Raw genomic sequence first — 16,995 nt, forward strand, 5'->3', positions numbered from 1 at the left:
CCAATGCCGGTTTACCGCCTCAGCACCCCAATACAAATAACGTAATCGCGCAACTCTTTGCCCCTCGGTCTGTGGACCCCTTCCAGGTACAAGCGCTTTGCAAATGTATACGTGGTAACAAATAGAGTCGCAAATTCGGCTCCTACTGTACGTAGACAGGGTTTTTTTTATTATTTTTATTTTATATATATATATATATATTATATAAATCCGCATTGTCAACTGGTTCTGAGCAGTAGCAAAGACAAGAATAACGAACCCAAGAAGAGAAGAAGAAGAAAAAAAGAGAGAGAGAGATCGTGTGGATAGCACCCGGCGGCCCACCCGTTGCCGTTTCTAAATGCAGAACATGAATGCACGATAGGCAGACAACTGAGACAAACTAATTGGGCACTTTGTAGAGTACCTAGACTAGACAGGCCCAGACAGACTAGCAAAGATAGCCGATGCCGGCAAACATGTCTCGTTTCGCCTCGACTATGTTAATTTATCTCCCCTCATTCGTGGGGCTCCCACATGGTCCCCCACACATGTCCCAAGCCAGCCGCGCAGAGAGGGCTTGGTATGGTGCCTACAGCATCCATCTTATGTAATGGGTAACTCCCAAAGGGTCTTGGGGTTCTTGGGCTTGGAGCCTGTCAACAGTTGTCACTTGCATCCATCGCAAGGGTCTTCGACTGGACACTGTGGAGAAAAAGACACCGAGGGGACATGTTGCAAGTGAAGCGGTCTGACAGCTCTGCGAAAGACTGATACTACTTGGAAGGAATGACATCATATTCGACCCTAAAGGGTGGAAGTAGTTTGCCCGAAGCATCAAGGCATAACTAACTACCACGTAGAAAACAGAGCAAGCCGAAACGAGACCCAGAGGGTTGGTAACCAAAAATGAAGTCTTGGACTAGTTTAATTTCCTTGAAGAAGGCCAGTGTACGGAGTACGATTTACTTACTGATTGCCATTCCAGTCCCATAGGAAATATTAAGCATATTGCACTACCTCCATGAATCTTGCCGTTGATTATCTATTCTCGTACTTGAATTGTATCGGCCTTCTGTCCGTTCCATCGATCTGGGTACGGCGATGGTGATTAACCGAATACAGGGATTATACATACGGTACGCAATAAGGTCATAGCTGCGCTGTTGTGCCTGTAGGTACACGGGCACTCCATAACGGTATGTGTTGTGCATTGAGTGGTGCCAGAGAGGGATGGCGCAAAAAGAAACATGAAAAAAGTAGCATGCTTCACATTACACGCGAGGGCTAGCGGTCAAAGTTTGCAGGGCGATTTTAGCCCTCGCGTGTAAGAAAAACATGCTTCCATGCAACCACCACCAAGCAAGCCATGGAAGCTATCAAGAGAGACTCAATTGCTCTTCATGCTTGCGTCAGTCAATCAGTCAGTTGATAGCTTGCCTCTCTTGTATGAATGACAAATTTCTTGGCTTGCTTCTTACATAATTACTTGGGGGCTGTTCGTTGTGGGCCCCCTCAAAGAGGGGGTTACAAAACCTTGATTTTCGAAAAAACCGTGGGCCACCCCGCATCAGTTTTTTACCTAGAAAATCGTTAACAATTTAACTTATGCCGAGTGTAATCCCGTTCCATAACAACACAATTGCACTTACCGCAAATATACCTATATCATGACGTCCCCAGAATCTCCAGCTATCTTAGGAGCCCGCATGTATGCCCAATATGTCGAAACTCACCGCAGTAGGGCGGATACCGCGCGGGAGGGCAGATCCAAGCCAGAATCGCTACGATCGTTCTGTAAAAGGAACGGTTACCCGTATTCGAGTACTCAGCGGCATGCTCGTAATCTCCTGATCAATGGCATTCCTAAGATATCGATAAAGCGCAGCGGGCGGCCTTCATTGTTGACTGATGCTGAAGATCAAGCTCTCGTTGCGTATATCATGCAGCTTGATAAACTTGGTGCATATCCCGACTCACAACACGTAATATCTGCGGCCAATCTGATGCGTCAGTCACGTATACCGCCCTGTGATCCAATTCAAATGAACTGGTACGGCCGTTGGCGTAAAAAACACCCGGAACTGCGACTTACCAAACAACAACCCGTCGAGATTACTCGCCTTAGTTGGGAGCAACAGATCGATCTTGTGGAGGCCTGGTATCGCCGCACGGCGGCTCATGCGGTAGAGCTTGGGATCACGGCTTCAGCGGCCTGGAACGCTGACGAATGTGGTACTAGAATCGGTGTGAGAGATGGCCGGATACCGGTATTGGTCGTGACGAAAAAGAGGCATGAAAAGCCACGCACCGCGGATCCGGCTAACCGTGAGAGTTGTACGTTGATAGGCGGTGGCAACGCTGTTGGGCAGTCGCTACCGCCCTTCTGTATCTTCACAAAGTGGCCAACGAGCGATTGGCTTGATCTGGATCTGCCTGAGGGTATCGTTTTTACGCGGTCAGAAACGGGGTTTTCCAACGGAGATATCCAGCTCACCTGGATACAGCATTTCAACCGGTATTCGTGGCCAGAAGTTGCTGCCGTGCAATCGATCGGATCTCCCACGTTGAAAGAGTGGTTTGGTCATGACTTTGACGTCAGATTCGACTTTGTGAACCGCACTGCGGCCAAAATCGATCCAAATTCACAGCGGGCCAAAACACGTATTTGGAGGTGGCTTTTTCTCGACGGCTTTACCGGCCACTTTGGCATGGAGATACTTGATTATTGCCTCAGATTTGATATCGAGATCGTTATTTTACCGCCTCATTCAACGCATTATATGCAGCCCATGGACGTATCCGTGTTCACTCACCTGAAAAACGAGTTGCAGGCGGTCCTGCATGAGCATATAAACACCGGTATTCCGGTGTTCACCCGCTCAGATTTCGTTGCTGCGATTCGAGTAAGTCGTTTTCGATCTACAGGTTAATTTAGCGGTAAACTGATATATCTTCCCTTAACTTAGCGCTGCTGGCAAACGGCTTTCACAACTGGCCACGTAATAAGCGGTTTCCAAGATACAGGCTTGTTTCCTGTCGACGGCACCAAAGTGCTCGCCAAACTGCGTGGCCACGCCACGGCAGCGAATACACCGCGATATCCGGACTCCCTTCCTACCGCTGAACGATTTTCACGGGCCAAATATGCGGCAAGCCGTATGGCGGCCAAGGCGCACCACTTTAGTTCAGATACCGTTGATGCTATCTCGGATTTACAAGCCGTTGCCAACGAGGCGATCATCCTACAGCAACGCGTTGCCCAAGAGCAGACGAATAAGCAAAAACGCCTTCAACGCGCTTCACGTTACAAAGTCAAAATGACGTTGAAGTCAAAAGACAAGCAGTTCCAGACCGCTAATACGTTAGAAGATATGCGGGTCGCTCACGAAGCCAAACAGGCGTTGATCGAGGAAACAGCCCTATACCAACAAGAAAAGTTCGTCAGAGATGCGTGGTATAGGGATAAGAATCAGGCTATTCAACGCTGGCGAGAAACAGAGGGCATGCCCAACGGGATTAAGATACAACAGAAGAGATATCTGGAGGACCTCGGCTTCACGCCGGAGAACGTTCCGGCGGTCAGGGAACGCCCTGGAAAAAGGAAGAAGACCGATTCACAGCCCTCACAGTCATGGTTCGTCGATAAAGGGCCAATTTCAGCTGGAAATACAAGTACCCAGATCAATATTACCGTGGATACCGACTTTGCCTGTTCTATCAGCATATGCGTATCACGATCCTCGCAATCAGCCTCACCTCCCGCCCCAAACAGGCCTTCCAAACCGTTCCCACGGTATATACCATTGGCTACACCCTCTCCCCGTCAACTTCAGGATACGAGACCGCTTGAAGACCGTTCCTCGCCGCCAATACCGGGTGGTAGAAAGGATGAGTTGGAAGTACCCGGGTCGCCTTGTGACCGCTTGAGCGACCGGAAAAGGGCGATTGAGCCAAAACTCCAGAAATAGATATCTACAGCGCAATTCACGGCTTCAATTTATCTGCAAATTCTAACCTTTTTCGTGGGTGTAGTGTTTACGAACGTGAATCGAACTTTCATGAGCTACTTTGTTAGCGATCTGCTAACAAATTTGCTGGCCCACGGTTTTTTCGAAAATCAAGGTTTTGTAACCCCCTCTTTGAGGGGGCCCACAACGAACAGCCCCCAAGTAGTACGTTCCGCGTTGCCACCAGAGCTTGGGTTTTATGGTGGGGCAATTGGGCGTAGGTGCGGGGTTCAAAGCCTGGATACCTATCCTACCCAAGTTTTAGGAGCTTCCGTGAAGACCGCCCCGCGCTGCTTTTCACAGTGACGCTGCCTACGTCATTCCAGCCCCAGCAACTACCTTCAAAGATTAATAGTATTTTGTTTTGCCAGAAAGCAAATTTATTTGGTATTGGGTTAACAAAATGGTCGGTACGGTTGAATCTTTGAAACCGCAGGTAGATGAAGCGAGCAGCATAAGGTATTTGCTTGGTGTATTCGATGGAGCTGTCCCACAATGCATTCAAAGAAGGTACCGGCGGGACCGGACTGGAGTGGTTGCTTATACATGTCATGTAAACACCATCCAGTTTTTCAGTTCCAGCTCTACCTCGTCTCCGTATAAGCCAACCAATTCATCAAACCAAGAATCTCTTCCCCGTAAAATTTGTCAATTTACGATCGCCAAGCTGCCTATCGCGTCCTAAACCTTCTACTCCAATCCTATTCCAGATAGCTATTTAACTATAGGTACACAACAACAACACCAGCCTAAAATGCCGCAAGCAAGCTCTCTTCCCGCCTGGGCCGAGCTTCAAGCTCACCGTGACTCCGTGGGCAAGAGCTTCGTGCTCAAAGAGGCCTTTGCTTCCGACCCTGAGCGCTTCTCCAAGTTCACACGCACCTTCAAGCTCCCAGAGTCCGTTGGCTCGACCGAGATCCTCTTTGACTTCAGCAAGAACTTTCTCACAGAGGAGACGCTCGACCTCCTGACCAAGCTTGCCGAGCAAGCCGGAGTCGAGACGAAGCGTGAATCCATGTTCAAGGGCGAGAAGATCAACTTCACCGAGGGCCGGGCTGTCTACCACGCTGCGCTGCGCAATGTCGGATCAGAGCCGTGGCCCATGTCTGTCGAGGGTGTCGACGTTATGGGTGCCAAGGGTGGTGTTAACGATGTCCTCGAGCACATGAAGGAGTTCTCAGAGCAGGTCCGAAGCGGCGAGTGGAAGGGTTACACAGGCAAGAAGCTCACCAACATTGTCAACATTGGCATTGGTGGCTCTGATCTGTAAGTACTTTTTTTGCTTTCGGCTGCACGGGATTCTGTGTTTCCATACAGGTGACTAACTTGCCGTTTTCTCTCCCAATCTAGCGGCCCTGTCATGGTCACCGAGGCCCTCAAGCACTACGGTGCCAAAGACATGACGCTGCACTTCGTCTCCAACATCGATGGCACTCACATGGCCGAGGCACTTGCCGCTTCCGATCCCGAGACGACATTGTTCCTCGTTGCTTCCAAAACTTTCACCACCGCCGAAACAACGACCAACGCCAACACTGCCAAGTCGTGGTTCCTCGAGAAGACGGGCAACAAGGGCGATATTGCCAAGCACTTTGTGGCTCTGTCAACAAACGAGGGTGAGGTCACCAAGTTTGGCATCGATGCCAAGAACATGTTTGGCTTTGAGAGCTGGGTGGGTGGTCGCTACTCAGTCTGGAGTGCCATTGGCCTCAGCGTTGCGCTCTATATTGGCTACGACAACTTCCACAAGTTCTTGGTGGGTGCGCACGCCATGGACAAGCACTTCCGTGAGGCACCACTAAGGGAGAACATCCCTGCTATCGCAGGTCTGCTGAGTGTGTGGTACTCTGACTTTTACAATGCTCAGACGCATCTGGTCGCACCGTAAGTACCCCAGTAATATCTGATTGTGATCGGGACTTGTGCTTCGGAAAGTAAAATAAATATGCTGACTTGTTTGCTGTGACCAGATTCGACCAGTACCTTCACCGCTTCCCTGCATACCTTCAGCAGTTGTCGATGGAGTCCAACGGCAAGAGCATCACCTCCGATGGGACCCCGGCTAAATACACAACCGGTGAGTGCCACGCTTTTAGGTTTGCAAGGTTGTCACCGCTAATCACAGCATCATCACAGGCCCTATCCTCTTCGGCGAGCCATGCACAAACGCACAGCACTCATTCTTCCAGCTCGTGCATCAGGGCACCAAGTTGATCCCTACAGACTTCATCCTGGCGGCCAAGTCGCACAACCCCATTTCAGACAACCTTCACCAGAAGATGCTGGCTTCCAACTATCTCGCCCAAGCTGAGGCGCTCATGGTTGGCAAGACGGCCGAACAAGTCCGTGCTGACGACAGCAGCGTCCCGGACAACCTTGTGCCGCACAAGGTGTTCCTTGGAAACCGGCCAACGACTTCGATCCTTGTCGGTGGTCACATTGGGCCCGCTGAGTTGGGCGCCCTCATCGTTTATTACGAGCACCTGACATTCACCGAGGGTGCTGTCTGGGATATCAACTCGTTCGACCAGTGGGGTGTGGAGCTCGGCAAGGTTCTGGCCAAGAAGATTCTCCAGGAGTTGAACGAGGCGGGCAACGGACAGGGCCACGATTCATCGACCGGTGGACTGATTGGTGCCTTTAAAAAGTACAGCAGCTTGTAGGAGTTGAACGTGGAGCTGCAGGGCCAGCTTTGGTGCCGTTCAAGAAGTAATTACTGTTGTTCCAAATGGTGATCTGCCCCGTAAGTGTGGATCGTGTAGTTTTCCAGACAGCATCACAATATGAGAATAACTTAACAAGCAGCACGGTTTCTATCATACTTTCCAAATCTACTGTTGTTCAGTTTGTAGCAAGGCTTGCATAGACGGTATCGACAGGGGCTGGGCCCATTTGCTTTCATCCCACAGTTTTCTTTTTTTTTTTTTTTTCACTGGGCATCTGAGGATATTTGAGGACTGGGCCGCCACAACATACAAACCTCTCGATACTTCTCCGTAGGTGTGTTAGCACCGCTCCGGGGAATCTCCATTTCGAATCCACCGACAGCCACGAAGCCCAGGCGTTCATATATTCGAACAGCCTCGGGGGTGCTTTCGAGGTAGACGGGAACACTGCGAGCTTGGGCGCGAGACAAAACCGCCTCGGCCAACAACGTGCCGGCTCCTTGCCCCTGGTAGTCAGGGTGGACACAGACAAACGAGAGGTCTGCGGACGACTGCTTTAGTCGACCTGACCTGACTCTTTCACATGGTGACTTACGGTAGCAAGGCTCTCCACGCATTACCTCCTTCTCGGCGTTCGCCGCGAGTGCCGCGTACTGCTCCAAATACTCCTTTCGACAGCCTTTAGAGTACCTGAGATCGCTGTCTTCGGCCTTGCCATGCTCCTGTTCCCCGTCACTGATGTCTGTTTCCCAACACGCGAAACCGGCAACGCAGCCATACGTGATGTGTTTGGCTATCAGAGCTCGGTAGGCTGCCAAACTTCTTACAACTTCATAATGTCTCCCCAAGAAGGTTTCAAGGTGACGGATACTTTCCTCCGTTGGAAACTGAGCGTGCAATAGTGGGTTTGAATGCATCGCCTTGAAGTGAATCTCTGCCATGTGTTGGCAATCACCTTTGCAGGGTTCCAGTATCTCAAACATGATGCCGGGTGGCGTGTTGTCAAAAGACCCGCCTGAGGTTGCCGAGTAGTTTCTGTTGAATAACATAAATTTGGTATGGAAATATGAAGGTTGAATCTGTCTCGCGTGTCGCAAAATGACGGATCTGGTCTTTGTACAGTGTCAAATGTGCAGTTAATATGATAAGGTATGCAGTACTCCTCGAAACTTGCCGAGATCAAGGTGGATTCGATGCCACGTGATGTGTGTTGGACTTTTGCTATGCCAATAATAGTCGGGAAGGTGTTTGCGCTCAAACAAATCAACGACCAACTGCCAACTACCAAGTACCTTGTATCTTGGTCCGACAGGGAAACTTGTCCAAGAGGAAGTACTCCCGTGTCAAACATCATCACCGTCGGGGACTATTGATGAGAAGTTTCAATCCGAGTTGCTTCTCTGACGTCATTGACGGAAGAGAGGTCACAGCACTGGGAGACCGATGAAGGCTACATCGACATGGAGCCCGAAATACCGCATGATTTTGGGCTCCTTGCTATTATTTCTCATCTCTTGATGAAAAAATTCCGCACATATTTCTTGGTGGCGTCATTTTCTGATCATGGTCGGGGCGTACGGTAAAAGGATCGGGCAAGAGGAATGAGTACGGCATTGCTCCGCGGCGAAGCGGAAGAAAGGTTTCATCTTCACATATCCAGTGATCCAAGTTGCGGAAAATCCACTCCCCGCAAAAGCTCTAGAGATTTGCGCGTCATGAATGATGCGCGTCTGGATTCGATTTACAAAGCTTTCTTGACGGGTAGAGTCAGTCAACTACGTCACCCAACTGATATCCACATTTAGCTAGCAAATCGCCAAAACCCACTGGTGGCAACCTACGTCCTCTGTTATCGAGTAAAGGGGGTAAGGTATGTGAATACAATGCCTAGCAAGCCTGGTGGTACCATGCTATCAGCCGGTATATATAAGAAGAGACTCCGGCGGTCCTGATCGTGGTTATGTTTGGGATTTAGGATTCACCTTTTCTTTTTTTAATCTACAGATAAGCAAATACTTGATCGTCATCCAGACACTGATCATTATCGCATCAGCTCGATCCTTTTATTTCTTAACACCCAGAAGAGCATATTCCAGTCATCAGTACCACAACTTCTTAAAATGGGTTACCCAGAGACTTTCGAGGGCTTCTGCGTCGATTCTCCCAAGACGTGGAACAAGTTTTCCAAGCAGGAGCTCAAGCCCAAGCCCTTTGAGGACTACGACATCGACGTGGAGATCGCAGCGTGCGGTGTGTGCGGTTCAGACATCCACACTCTCACGGGCGGCTGGGGTGACTTTCAAGGCCCACTCTGCGTCGGCCATGAGGTGGTCGGTCGCGCCGTCCGGGTGGGCAGCAAGGTCCGGTCCGAGATCAAGGAGGGCGACCGCGTCGGCGTGGGTGCGCAGGTCTGGGCCTGCCTCAAATGCAAGGTCTGCGAGAGCAAGAACGAAAACTACTGCCCGCACATGGTGGACACGTACAATGCAAAGTATGAGGACGGCAGCAGCGCCCACGGCGGCTACGCCAGCCACATCCGTGCGCACGAGTACTTTACCTTTAAGATTCCCGACGGGCTAGAGACTGAGATTGCTGCGCCGTTGCTCTGTGCCGGAATCACGGTCTACTCCCCCCTGTTCCGCGCCGGAGTCGGGCCAGGAAAGAAGGTCGCCGTCGTCGGCATCGGCGGTCTGGGCCACCTGGGTGTGCAGTTCTCCAAGGCCCTCGGCGCCGAGACGTACGCCATCACGCACTCCAAGAACAAGGTCGAGGACGCAAAGAAGCTGGGTGCGAAGGAGGTTATTGTCAGCTCTGATAAGGACTGGCACAAGCCCTACGCCTTCACATTTGACTTTATCCTCAACGCCGCCGACGCCCTGGACCAGTTCGATCTCCCTGCCTATATGTCGACGCTCAACATAGAGGGCCAGTTCCACACCGTCGGCATCTCGGACAAGCCCGTGCCCCAGCTCACTGCATTCGCCTTTGCCCCCAACGCCGCCAAGCTGACCGGCAGCCACCTCGGCAACCACCAAGAGATGGATGCCATGTTGAAACTGGCCGCCGAGAAGAACGTCAAGCCGTGGGTCGAGACGATCGACGTATCGGAAGAGGGCTGTAAGAAGGCCGTCGAGGGCGTCAAGGATAACAAGGTCCGTTATAGGTACACACTGACTGGCTTTGACAAGGCGTTTAGCCGTTGAGACATATATAGATGTCTTTTGTATTTGATGGAAGGAATGTAAATGTAGCAGTGATGATACCTTTAGTATAATAATTGACTTTGGTTTCAATAAAGACAAGAGGAAAAATGTGAGAAGGTCCGATATCACAAAACATGTAACGTGTAGCGGTTATGCGATCGGGTTATGGAAGATGTGTTTAACAGTGTACAATCCAATACAAATTGTCATTTTAATCTATGTAGACCTATCAGTGTTGAACAAAACAATCAGTCCTATATTTCGAATCGTTGAGTTTGCCCCGACCCGTCTTTCATATCAGGCTGGAGAACGGTTCTGGAAGATTGTAATTAATGCCCATGTTTTTGCTCTACTTGTTGAGATCGTCTGTATGTAGTAAAAACAGCTTGGCTGGGCTTGGTCGTATCCGAGGTTTTGTTTTCATTTCGAATTCATGATCTCTTTTAGGACATTATCGCCGTTCTAGTTATGAGGGCCCCTTTTCTATCGAGGTATATCTAACTTTCGTAAAGACGCAGAACCCTGATGGCGTTTTCGCCCATGACTCCAGCAGCTGCCGTTGACCCACTACCCAGCGCCTTGTCCACGGCTTCAGCATTGAGCCCTACGCTCTCCCATGCACCATCTTCATCACTGGTCAGCGGTGGGAAGAAGGGGTGGTCGGTTCCAAACATCAGTCTGTCCACGCCACTCGCGTCTATGGCCGCCTTGAGCCCGACCTCGGAGTATATGACAGCGTCCAGGTAAACCTGATCCTTGAGCACATCCCAAATAGTCCGGCGGCCCGATCCTGGCCCACCTGCCTTGCCCTCCCGCATCAGGTGACCGTCGTGAAGTATGCAGCTCTCGATCCTGCCGGCCAGGAAGGGGAGTGTGCCACCGCTGTGGGCCAGAAGCATATTCAAACTGGGGACGCGATCAAACACACCCGCCAGGTACATGCGCGCAACGGCGATGGTCGTCTCCATCGGGAAACCCAATGCGAGAGGGAGTACATGGCCGTATTCGGCGCTTGCCCGAGGGCCCCAGACGTCGTTTGGAAGGCCGTAGTGAGGGTGAAGAAACACCATGAGCCGGGCTGCGCCCAAGGCCTCAAATATAGGCAGCAGCTCGGGATCATCGAGGCCTTTTCCTAGCCCCGAAGTGCCCAGGATCACTCCACGGCAGTACTTCAACGACTTGACGTGAGATATGCATGCGAGTATGGTGTCCAGGGGTGCCGTTAAGGGCAACGTCGCAAAGAAGAAGAGGCGGCCCGGGTGCTGGTTGCACATTGAGTCGAACTCATTGTTGATGGACTCTCCGATTGAGCCAGCCTCAGACGGGTCAAGAAAGTCAAGCCATGGGTTTGCCAGGGATATGACTGATATGTCTATCTTGTGAGTGTTCATAAAGTGAATCTTTTGTCCGAGCGACGCATAGTGTTTTGTCAAGGGCCGGCCAGGTGGATTTGCACGCTTGTCGGGAGCATCACTCGAGGCGGCATTGTTCAAAGATTCCACTTCTGCCGCAAGTAATATGAGCCTTGGGTCTTGAGCAGGGTCGAACGTGCGGACTAGAGGAATGGTCTGTCTGGACTTTAAGATGTCGACATATGAGGGAGGGTACATATGTGTGTGTATGTCAACAATGCGGTTTGAGGACGCCATGGTGTGTATGTCTGCTTGGGGCTCAACCGGGCCATTAATTGTTTGTAAATCAAGTCAAGTATATCAGTATATTTGTTTGCCTTGAAAGGTTAAAAGTATGAAAGGCACGTCAAGAAATACAGCGCCAAATGTAATCGAAGTAAATACCGAGTAGATGTTAGCGCCCTTGATGGTGCGTACCGTGGAGTTGAGGCTACGCAAGAATACCAGACTCCATCCAATTACCCCTCAACGTCGTACACAAAAGGCTCTCGAATCGGCCACAGATAGCTGCCCGATAGCGAATAGTAAACTTGTGCCTGCCTACCTAGTATTACCTTGATTACTACTAATAAGTACTACGTAGGAGAAATGGCCCAATACCCCGCAGTGTCCCCCCCCCCCCCCCCACTAAGGGGTCGAAGAGGCTGTACCAGGCAAATTGTATCTCGGCAGGCGCAGACGAGTGGATGCTGGAATTACACACAAGGAAGGTGGCAGTTTATAGTTAAAGGGGGCTTCAGGGAGAGATAGCTGGAGGACCCCCTCTAAATCGGTCGTACTGGCGCATGCAGCCTGGAGATAACAACCTAGAGATGGAGGGAGGGCCCAGCCAAACTGCCACCATCTGAAGGGCATGACCATGAAACTGCTTTAAAGCGCCATGAAGATAACTTTTCCACTGAATATCAGCTCATCGCTGGCATAGGACCGCTAGCGAGCAAAAAGACTTTTCAACAAGAGTAAAACAACAAGAGCGGGAAAGGGAAGATTTTTGTCACACCAATAGCGACATAAGCCTTTTTTTTTTCTTTTGCACTCGCTCACCTGAGGGATTTCGCCCCATCCAGATAGTAACAATGGAAAAGGCAGCAGTGTCGGCCGAGGGCCTTCTCATCCCAGTATGTAATCCCCTCATCCCGCCTTTTGGAAAAAAACCAATAAGTTTATTGACTGTTTTGATAAAAAAAAAACAGCTCATCGACTTTTCAAAGTTTCTTAACGGCAATGATGCACAAAGACAAGAAACCGCGAAGGCCATTCTCCACGGCTTCCAAACGGCTGGTTTCATTTATCTGAAGAACCTGCCCCTAGAGCCTGAGGTCCTGTCGCATGTCTTCGCCACGTCGGCCAAGTTTTTCACCGTGCCGCTCGAGACAAAGATGGATCTCGCTTGGACGACTCCGGCTAGCAACCGAGGATACTCGGCCCCCGGCCGTGAGAAGGTGACCCAGTTGGCCGACATTGACGAAGTCAAAAAGCTAAAGGACGGGAATCCTGACATGAAAGAGAGCTTTGAGATCGGCCGTGAAGGCGTCCCCGAATACCCGAACCAATGGCCCAAGGATGACACTGATGCGACGTCCGAGTTCAAGCCTACGATGCTCGACTTTTTCGACCGATGCAAGGCCATCCACGTCGAGGTCATGCGGGCTATCGCTGTAGGTATGGGGCTCGAGGACCCGGGCTATTTCGACCGGTTTGTCGACGTGGGTGACAACACCCTTCGACTGTTGCACTATCCAGCAGTCGACCGCAATGTGTTCCAGATCAACCCGGGCCAGGTCCGCGCCGGCGAACACTCTGATTATGGATCCATCACCCTCTTGTTCCAGGATGCTAGGGGTGGCTTGCAGGTCAAGGGGCCAAATGGGGCGTTTGTTGACGCTACCCCGATCCCTGGAACCTGCGTTGTCAACGCCGGCGACCTGCTTGCACGCTGGAGCAATGACACCATCAAGAGCACCATCCACCGCGTAGTTGAGCCGCCTTCAGGCGAAGGCGATGTGTACCCGCCTCGGTATAGCATTGCGTGAGTCAATTTCTTTCCAAAACTTGAACTTAAATCACCAAATATTTCTAGGCTTAGGCGACTGACTGCTACATCATTGGGTAGTTATTTCTGCAACCCCAATAGCGACGCGTATATTGAGACCATCCCTGGAACGTACCAGACGGAAGCGGACAAGAAATATGAGGGTATCAACAGTGGTAAATATCTTGAGCAGAGGCTAGCAGCAACTTACTGAGCCGACAGGCAGGTAGTACAGACAAAAGTTGACTTGCCACTCTGTATCTGGCCGCTTCAACAGAGAGCATAATAAACGAAAGAACATATATGATGGAAGAAAATAAGAGATATGCTTGCCGATCTATCGCAATAGACAGATGGTTTGAAAGTAATTGAGTAGTACCTAAACTGCACGCATGTGACTGGATGAAGGTGACTAGTAAACCGGAGAGACAAGGGATGCCATAATGAGAACATTCTTCTACCAGACTTTTATGACCGAGCCCATGGCAATAGTCTGGATATAGAGCTTCTGGTGAAGCGTGATCGAACCAAATGTTGTGTTGTGTTGGTTGGAGCAGAACATATTCGCCTATCTATAGTGGTGAATGATTAGTTGATGGATCTGCGGGAGAGACACACTGTGCTATGATGCCATAATCGCACTGTCCACTCACTGCAGCAATCACTTTAGCGCGGACATTGTATCGATAACAAGGTTACAAACCATACTCATACCAGGCGGCGATATTTCTCTACGTATGCGATTCCCGACGGACTATTCATCACCATTGATCTTGAACTGCCTTGATCGGTGCCCGCAACCATGACAGACAAAACCGCGGACCTGATCGCGTACGCGAAGGAGATTGCGCCGATGACGGATCTCTTCTCAATCCTCGGCGTGGACGCGACGTCGACCAACGACGAAATCCACCGCGCCTGGCGCCGCACCGGTCTCAAGTATCACCCGGACAAGGCGGGAGACGCCTACGACCCGGAAAAGTACGAGGGCATCACGCGCGCCCGCGATGTGCTCCTCGACCCGGCCGCCCGCGAGGTCTACGACCGCGCCCGCGCCGCCGCCCTCGAGAACCAGCGCCGCAAGGATGAGATGTCGGCCGGCCGTCGGCGCATGATTGAGGAGCTCGAGGCAGCCGAGAGAGCGGCAAGGGGTCAAGGCGGGCTGGGAACAGGGCAGCAGCAGCAGGAGAAGCTGTCAGCGGAGGAGGCGCGCCAGAGGCAGGAGGCCATGCGGGCCTGGGAGGACGTCAAGAGGAAGAGGCGGGAGGCGGAGGAGAGCGAGAGGCTAGCTGCTTCAGAGAAGGAGATGAAGAGTCGGGCTGAGGATGCCGAGCGGGATGCGCGAGAGGCGGCGATTGAGCAGAAGCTCAGGGAGAACGCCGAGAAGAAGGCGGCCAAGGCGAGGAGGAAAGCAGAGAAGGAGGGCGTGCCATTAGCAACACACTCTGACGTGTCACCGTCGATCAAGGACCAGGGACCGGACGACGCCATGGCTGCTGTTCGGCAGACGGTTGCGGATGCCACAAGGACGGCAACGCTTGCCAGGGAATCCGGCTCGCCAGCTTTAGGGGAGAACCTTTCCTCGTCGATCGAAAAGACAAGAGACTCTGCAAAAGCGGCAACCTCGCTGGTCATGGCGATGGGTAAGGAGCCGGCAGCGCATACAAATTCCAGTAAAGGAGATACTCCTTGGTCAACCACAAAAGCCAAGGCGGCTGCCTACCAGACGTGGCGGGACGCTACCGCCGCATTCTTGAGCGCACATTCGGCGGACGGTCAGCAAGACTCGGCATACTCGAGGGAAAAAGTGCTGGCAGCAACCGAAAAGACCTTGCAGTCAGCGCAAAAAACAGAGCAGTGGCTCCGGCAGGCTTTAGAAGGATAGATACGCGCATGATACCCAAAATATAAATATGATACCCATGGCAAGTAAGAGCCGGATACCTTTATGCTGTGTTCTTTTTTTCTTTACATACATAGTATTTGGCTGCTGCTGCTCTTCATCTTACAATCTACATATACACCCGTCGTGAAGACTTATTATACAGAATCAGTGACCAGCAGTCTGAGCAGCCAAGCCCTGTCTCAACCAGTCTGGAACAAACGCTTTCACTTTGAAGGGGGCCCCCTCACTGCCAACGTCCTCGTCAGACTTGGGCGTCAAGACAAACTCATCGTTGCCTGACTCAAGTGCCGCGGCAGGCTCCCCAGGCAGGGTCAAATCCGTCATAATCTCCAACCTACAAAGTGCCAGTCCGATGTTGCCGACCCCGGACAGCCACTTGCCCGTACTACGGCCTCTCTTTGTGGCGCGCCCGATACTCGTCTCGGGCGGCACGCCCTCGGCAGTCACGACGCCATCGTGCTTGTACTCTAAGCGCTCGGGAGCCGCGAAATGGTCATAGAGCACACACGGGAGGATGCGCTTGCGCACGACGCCGCGGTGCCGGGTGCGGATCGTGAGTTCCTGCCCGACGTAGCAGCCCTTGCGGAAGTCGATGGCGCCCGTGACGTCCATGTTACTCTCTGCGGGGAGGGCATGCTCGCGCAAGATCTCGGTCTGTCCTTCGGCCACTCCTTGGAGGTACCTCCGGATGCGGTAGCTCGTCTCTGGGGTCGGGTCCAAGTCCAGCTGGGGCGTCTGCGCATGGTCCCCGGGGGTGAGGACACGGTAGCCCAGCATTGGCGAGCGAGGGTCTCGCACGGGAGTCGTCATGCCCACCGCAGGCGCAAAGTCGGCCTTTGAATCGTCCCAAGCTTGCCACACGGTGGCTTCCCCGTCGTCCAGGAGCCGCAGGTTCAGCTTTGCTCTGAGCTTGTAGCGCTTGATATGGCGGGTCAGGCGCTCTGCCTCAGTGGCATCAACCTCGATGAGGAACCCTTCGCCATCCTTGCTGGCATCCGGGTATATAAAGACATCATGCAGCACACGCCCCTGGGCGTTAAGGAAAGCCGTGTAGAAGCCGGTCTTGTTATTGTTTATGATGTTGGCGGTCACGACGCCTTGTAGGTATTTGGCAGCATCGGGGCCGGAGACCGATATTAGACGACGAGACTTGAGGGCAGTGAACCCCGCAGTCGGAGGTGGTGGTGGTGGTGATCGGGGAGAAGCGGACGTGCTCGAGGACCGACGCGACAGACAGCTGCGGCAGACGAAGCCCGAGGGTGGACGCGTCGCGTGCCGCAACAAGTGGCGAGTCGCCGATCTAGAGGCTTGCATTGTGTAAACCGCTAGAACCAAGTCTTTACTCGACAAGGCCTCCCCGGTTGCTTCGCTGTTGCTCGAGAAAATAACGGATCTCAACTATCCGATAAAGCCGCCCGTGGTAGAGTAGCTGCGGGCGATGACGTAAAATCAACGGCAGCATTATCGAATTTGCTGCGTGGATCTTGCGGAGTGCAAATTTGACGGAACCGACAGGGATCGGCCCAAAGCGATCGTAACTCCGAGATTGACCATCTAGCTCTTCAGAATTTCAGATCAGACCTGACAGTTCCATCTTGACCCACCCAGCATGAATGTAGAACCGAACCACATGCTGGCAACTTTTCTACCGTACAACTGCATCTCTTAAAACAAACCAGATCCTCAACACTCAAATCAGTCTCCCAATACCTCAAATTAATTGTAGGCAGGGAGGCAAAAGTGGTCAAGCTCAATTCCCGTAGCTGGGGTGAGTAATACCGGAGCCA

General features: G+C 51.9%; 7 protein-coding genes across 7 annotated transcripts; 4 read left to right on the forward strand and 3 right to left on the reverse strand.

Moving 5' to 3' along the window:
• The first annotated feature begins 4,575 nt into the window (after positions 1-4,575).
• MGG_12822 (glucose-6-phosphate isomerase) lies at positions 4,576-6,923 on the forward strand. The gene is made up of 4 exons (XM_003717021.1): positions 4,576-5,255; positions 5,340-5,873; positions 5,960-6,066; positions 6,126-6,923. The coding sequence occupies exons 1-4, from the start codon at positions 4,744-4,746 to the stop codon at positions 6,650-6,652; spliced, it is 1,680 nt and encodes a 559-aa protein (XP_003717069.1). The 5' UTR covers positions 4,576-4,743; the 3' UTR covers positions 6,653-6,923.
• On the reverse strand, positions 6,919-7,638 carry MGG_06490 (uncharacterized protein; the record flags this gene model as incomplete). Its single annotated transcript, XM_003717022.1, has 2 exons — positions 6,919-7,196; positions 7,251-7,638. The coding sequence occupies 2 exons, from the start codon at positions 7,636-7,638 to the stop codon at positions 6,919-6,921; spliced, it is 666 nt and encodes a 221-aa protein (XP_003717070.1).
• A 291-nt stretch (positions 7,639-7,929) lies between these two features.
• On the forward strand, positions 7,930-10,113 carry MGG_06489 (NADP-dependent alcohol dehydrogenase 6). Its single transcript, XM_003717023.1, has one exon. The coding sequence runs from the start codon at positions 8,776-8,778 to the stop codon at positions 9,856-9,858; it is 1,083 nt and encodes a 360-aa protein (XP_003717071.1). The 5' UTR covers positions 7,930-8,775; the 3' UTR covers positions 9,859-10,113.
• Positions 10,038-11,800, reverse strand: MGG_06488 (2-amino-3-carboxymuconate-6-semialdehyde decarboxylase). The gene has a single exon (XM_003717024.1). It carries the CDS (start codon positions 11,505-11,507, stop codon positions 10,356-10,358), a length of 1,152 nt encoding a protein of 383 aa, XP_003717072.1. The 5' UTR covers positions 11,508-11,800; the 3' UTR covers positions 10,038-10,355.
• A 146-nt stretch (positions 11,801-11,946) lies between these two features.
• On the forward strand, positions 11,947-13,699 carry MGG_06487 (thymine dioxygenase). Its single transcript, XM_003717025.1, has 3 exons — positions 11,947-12,388; positions 12,464-13,299; positions 13,384-13,699. The coding sequence occupies exons 1-3, from the start codon at positions 12,347-12,349 to the stop codon at positions 13,514-13,516; spliced, it is 1,011 nt and encodes a 336-aa protein (XP_003717073.1). The 5' UTR covers positions 11,947-12,346; the 3' UTR covers positions 13,517-13,699.
• Positions 13,700-14,104: 405 nt separating this feature from the next.
• Positions 14,105-14,949, forward strand: MGG_06486 (uncharacterized protein; the record flags this gene model as incomplete). Its single annotated transcript, XM_003717026.1, has 2 exons — positions 14,105-14,886; positions 14,919-14,949. 2 exons carry the CDS (start codon positions 14,105-14,107, stop codon positions 14,947-14,949), a joined length of 813 nt encoding a protein of 270 aa, XP_003717074.1.
• A 216-nt stretch (positions 14,950-15,165) lies between these two features.
• On the reverse strand, positions 15,166-16,903 carry MGG_06485 (transferase CAF17). Its single transcript, XM_003717027.1, has one exon. It carries the CDS (start codon positions 16,520-16,522, stop codon positions 15,353-15,355), a length of 1,170 nt encoding a protein of 389 aa, XP_003717075.1. The 5' UTR covers positions 16,523-16,903; the 3' UTR covers positions 15,166-15,352.
• Positions 16,904-16,995: the final 92 nt, after the last annotated feature.

This window comes from Pyricularia oryzae, chromosome 4, assembly GCF_000002495.2.
Source record: "Pyricularia oryzae 70-15 chromosome 4, whole genome shotgun sequence".
Taxonomy (NCBI): domain Eukaryota; kingdom Fungi; phylum Ascomycota; class Sordariomycetes; order Magnaporthales; family Pyriculariaceae; genus Pyricularia; species Pyricularia oryzae.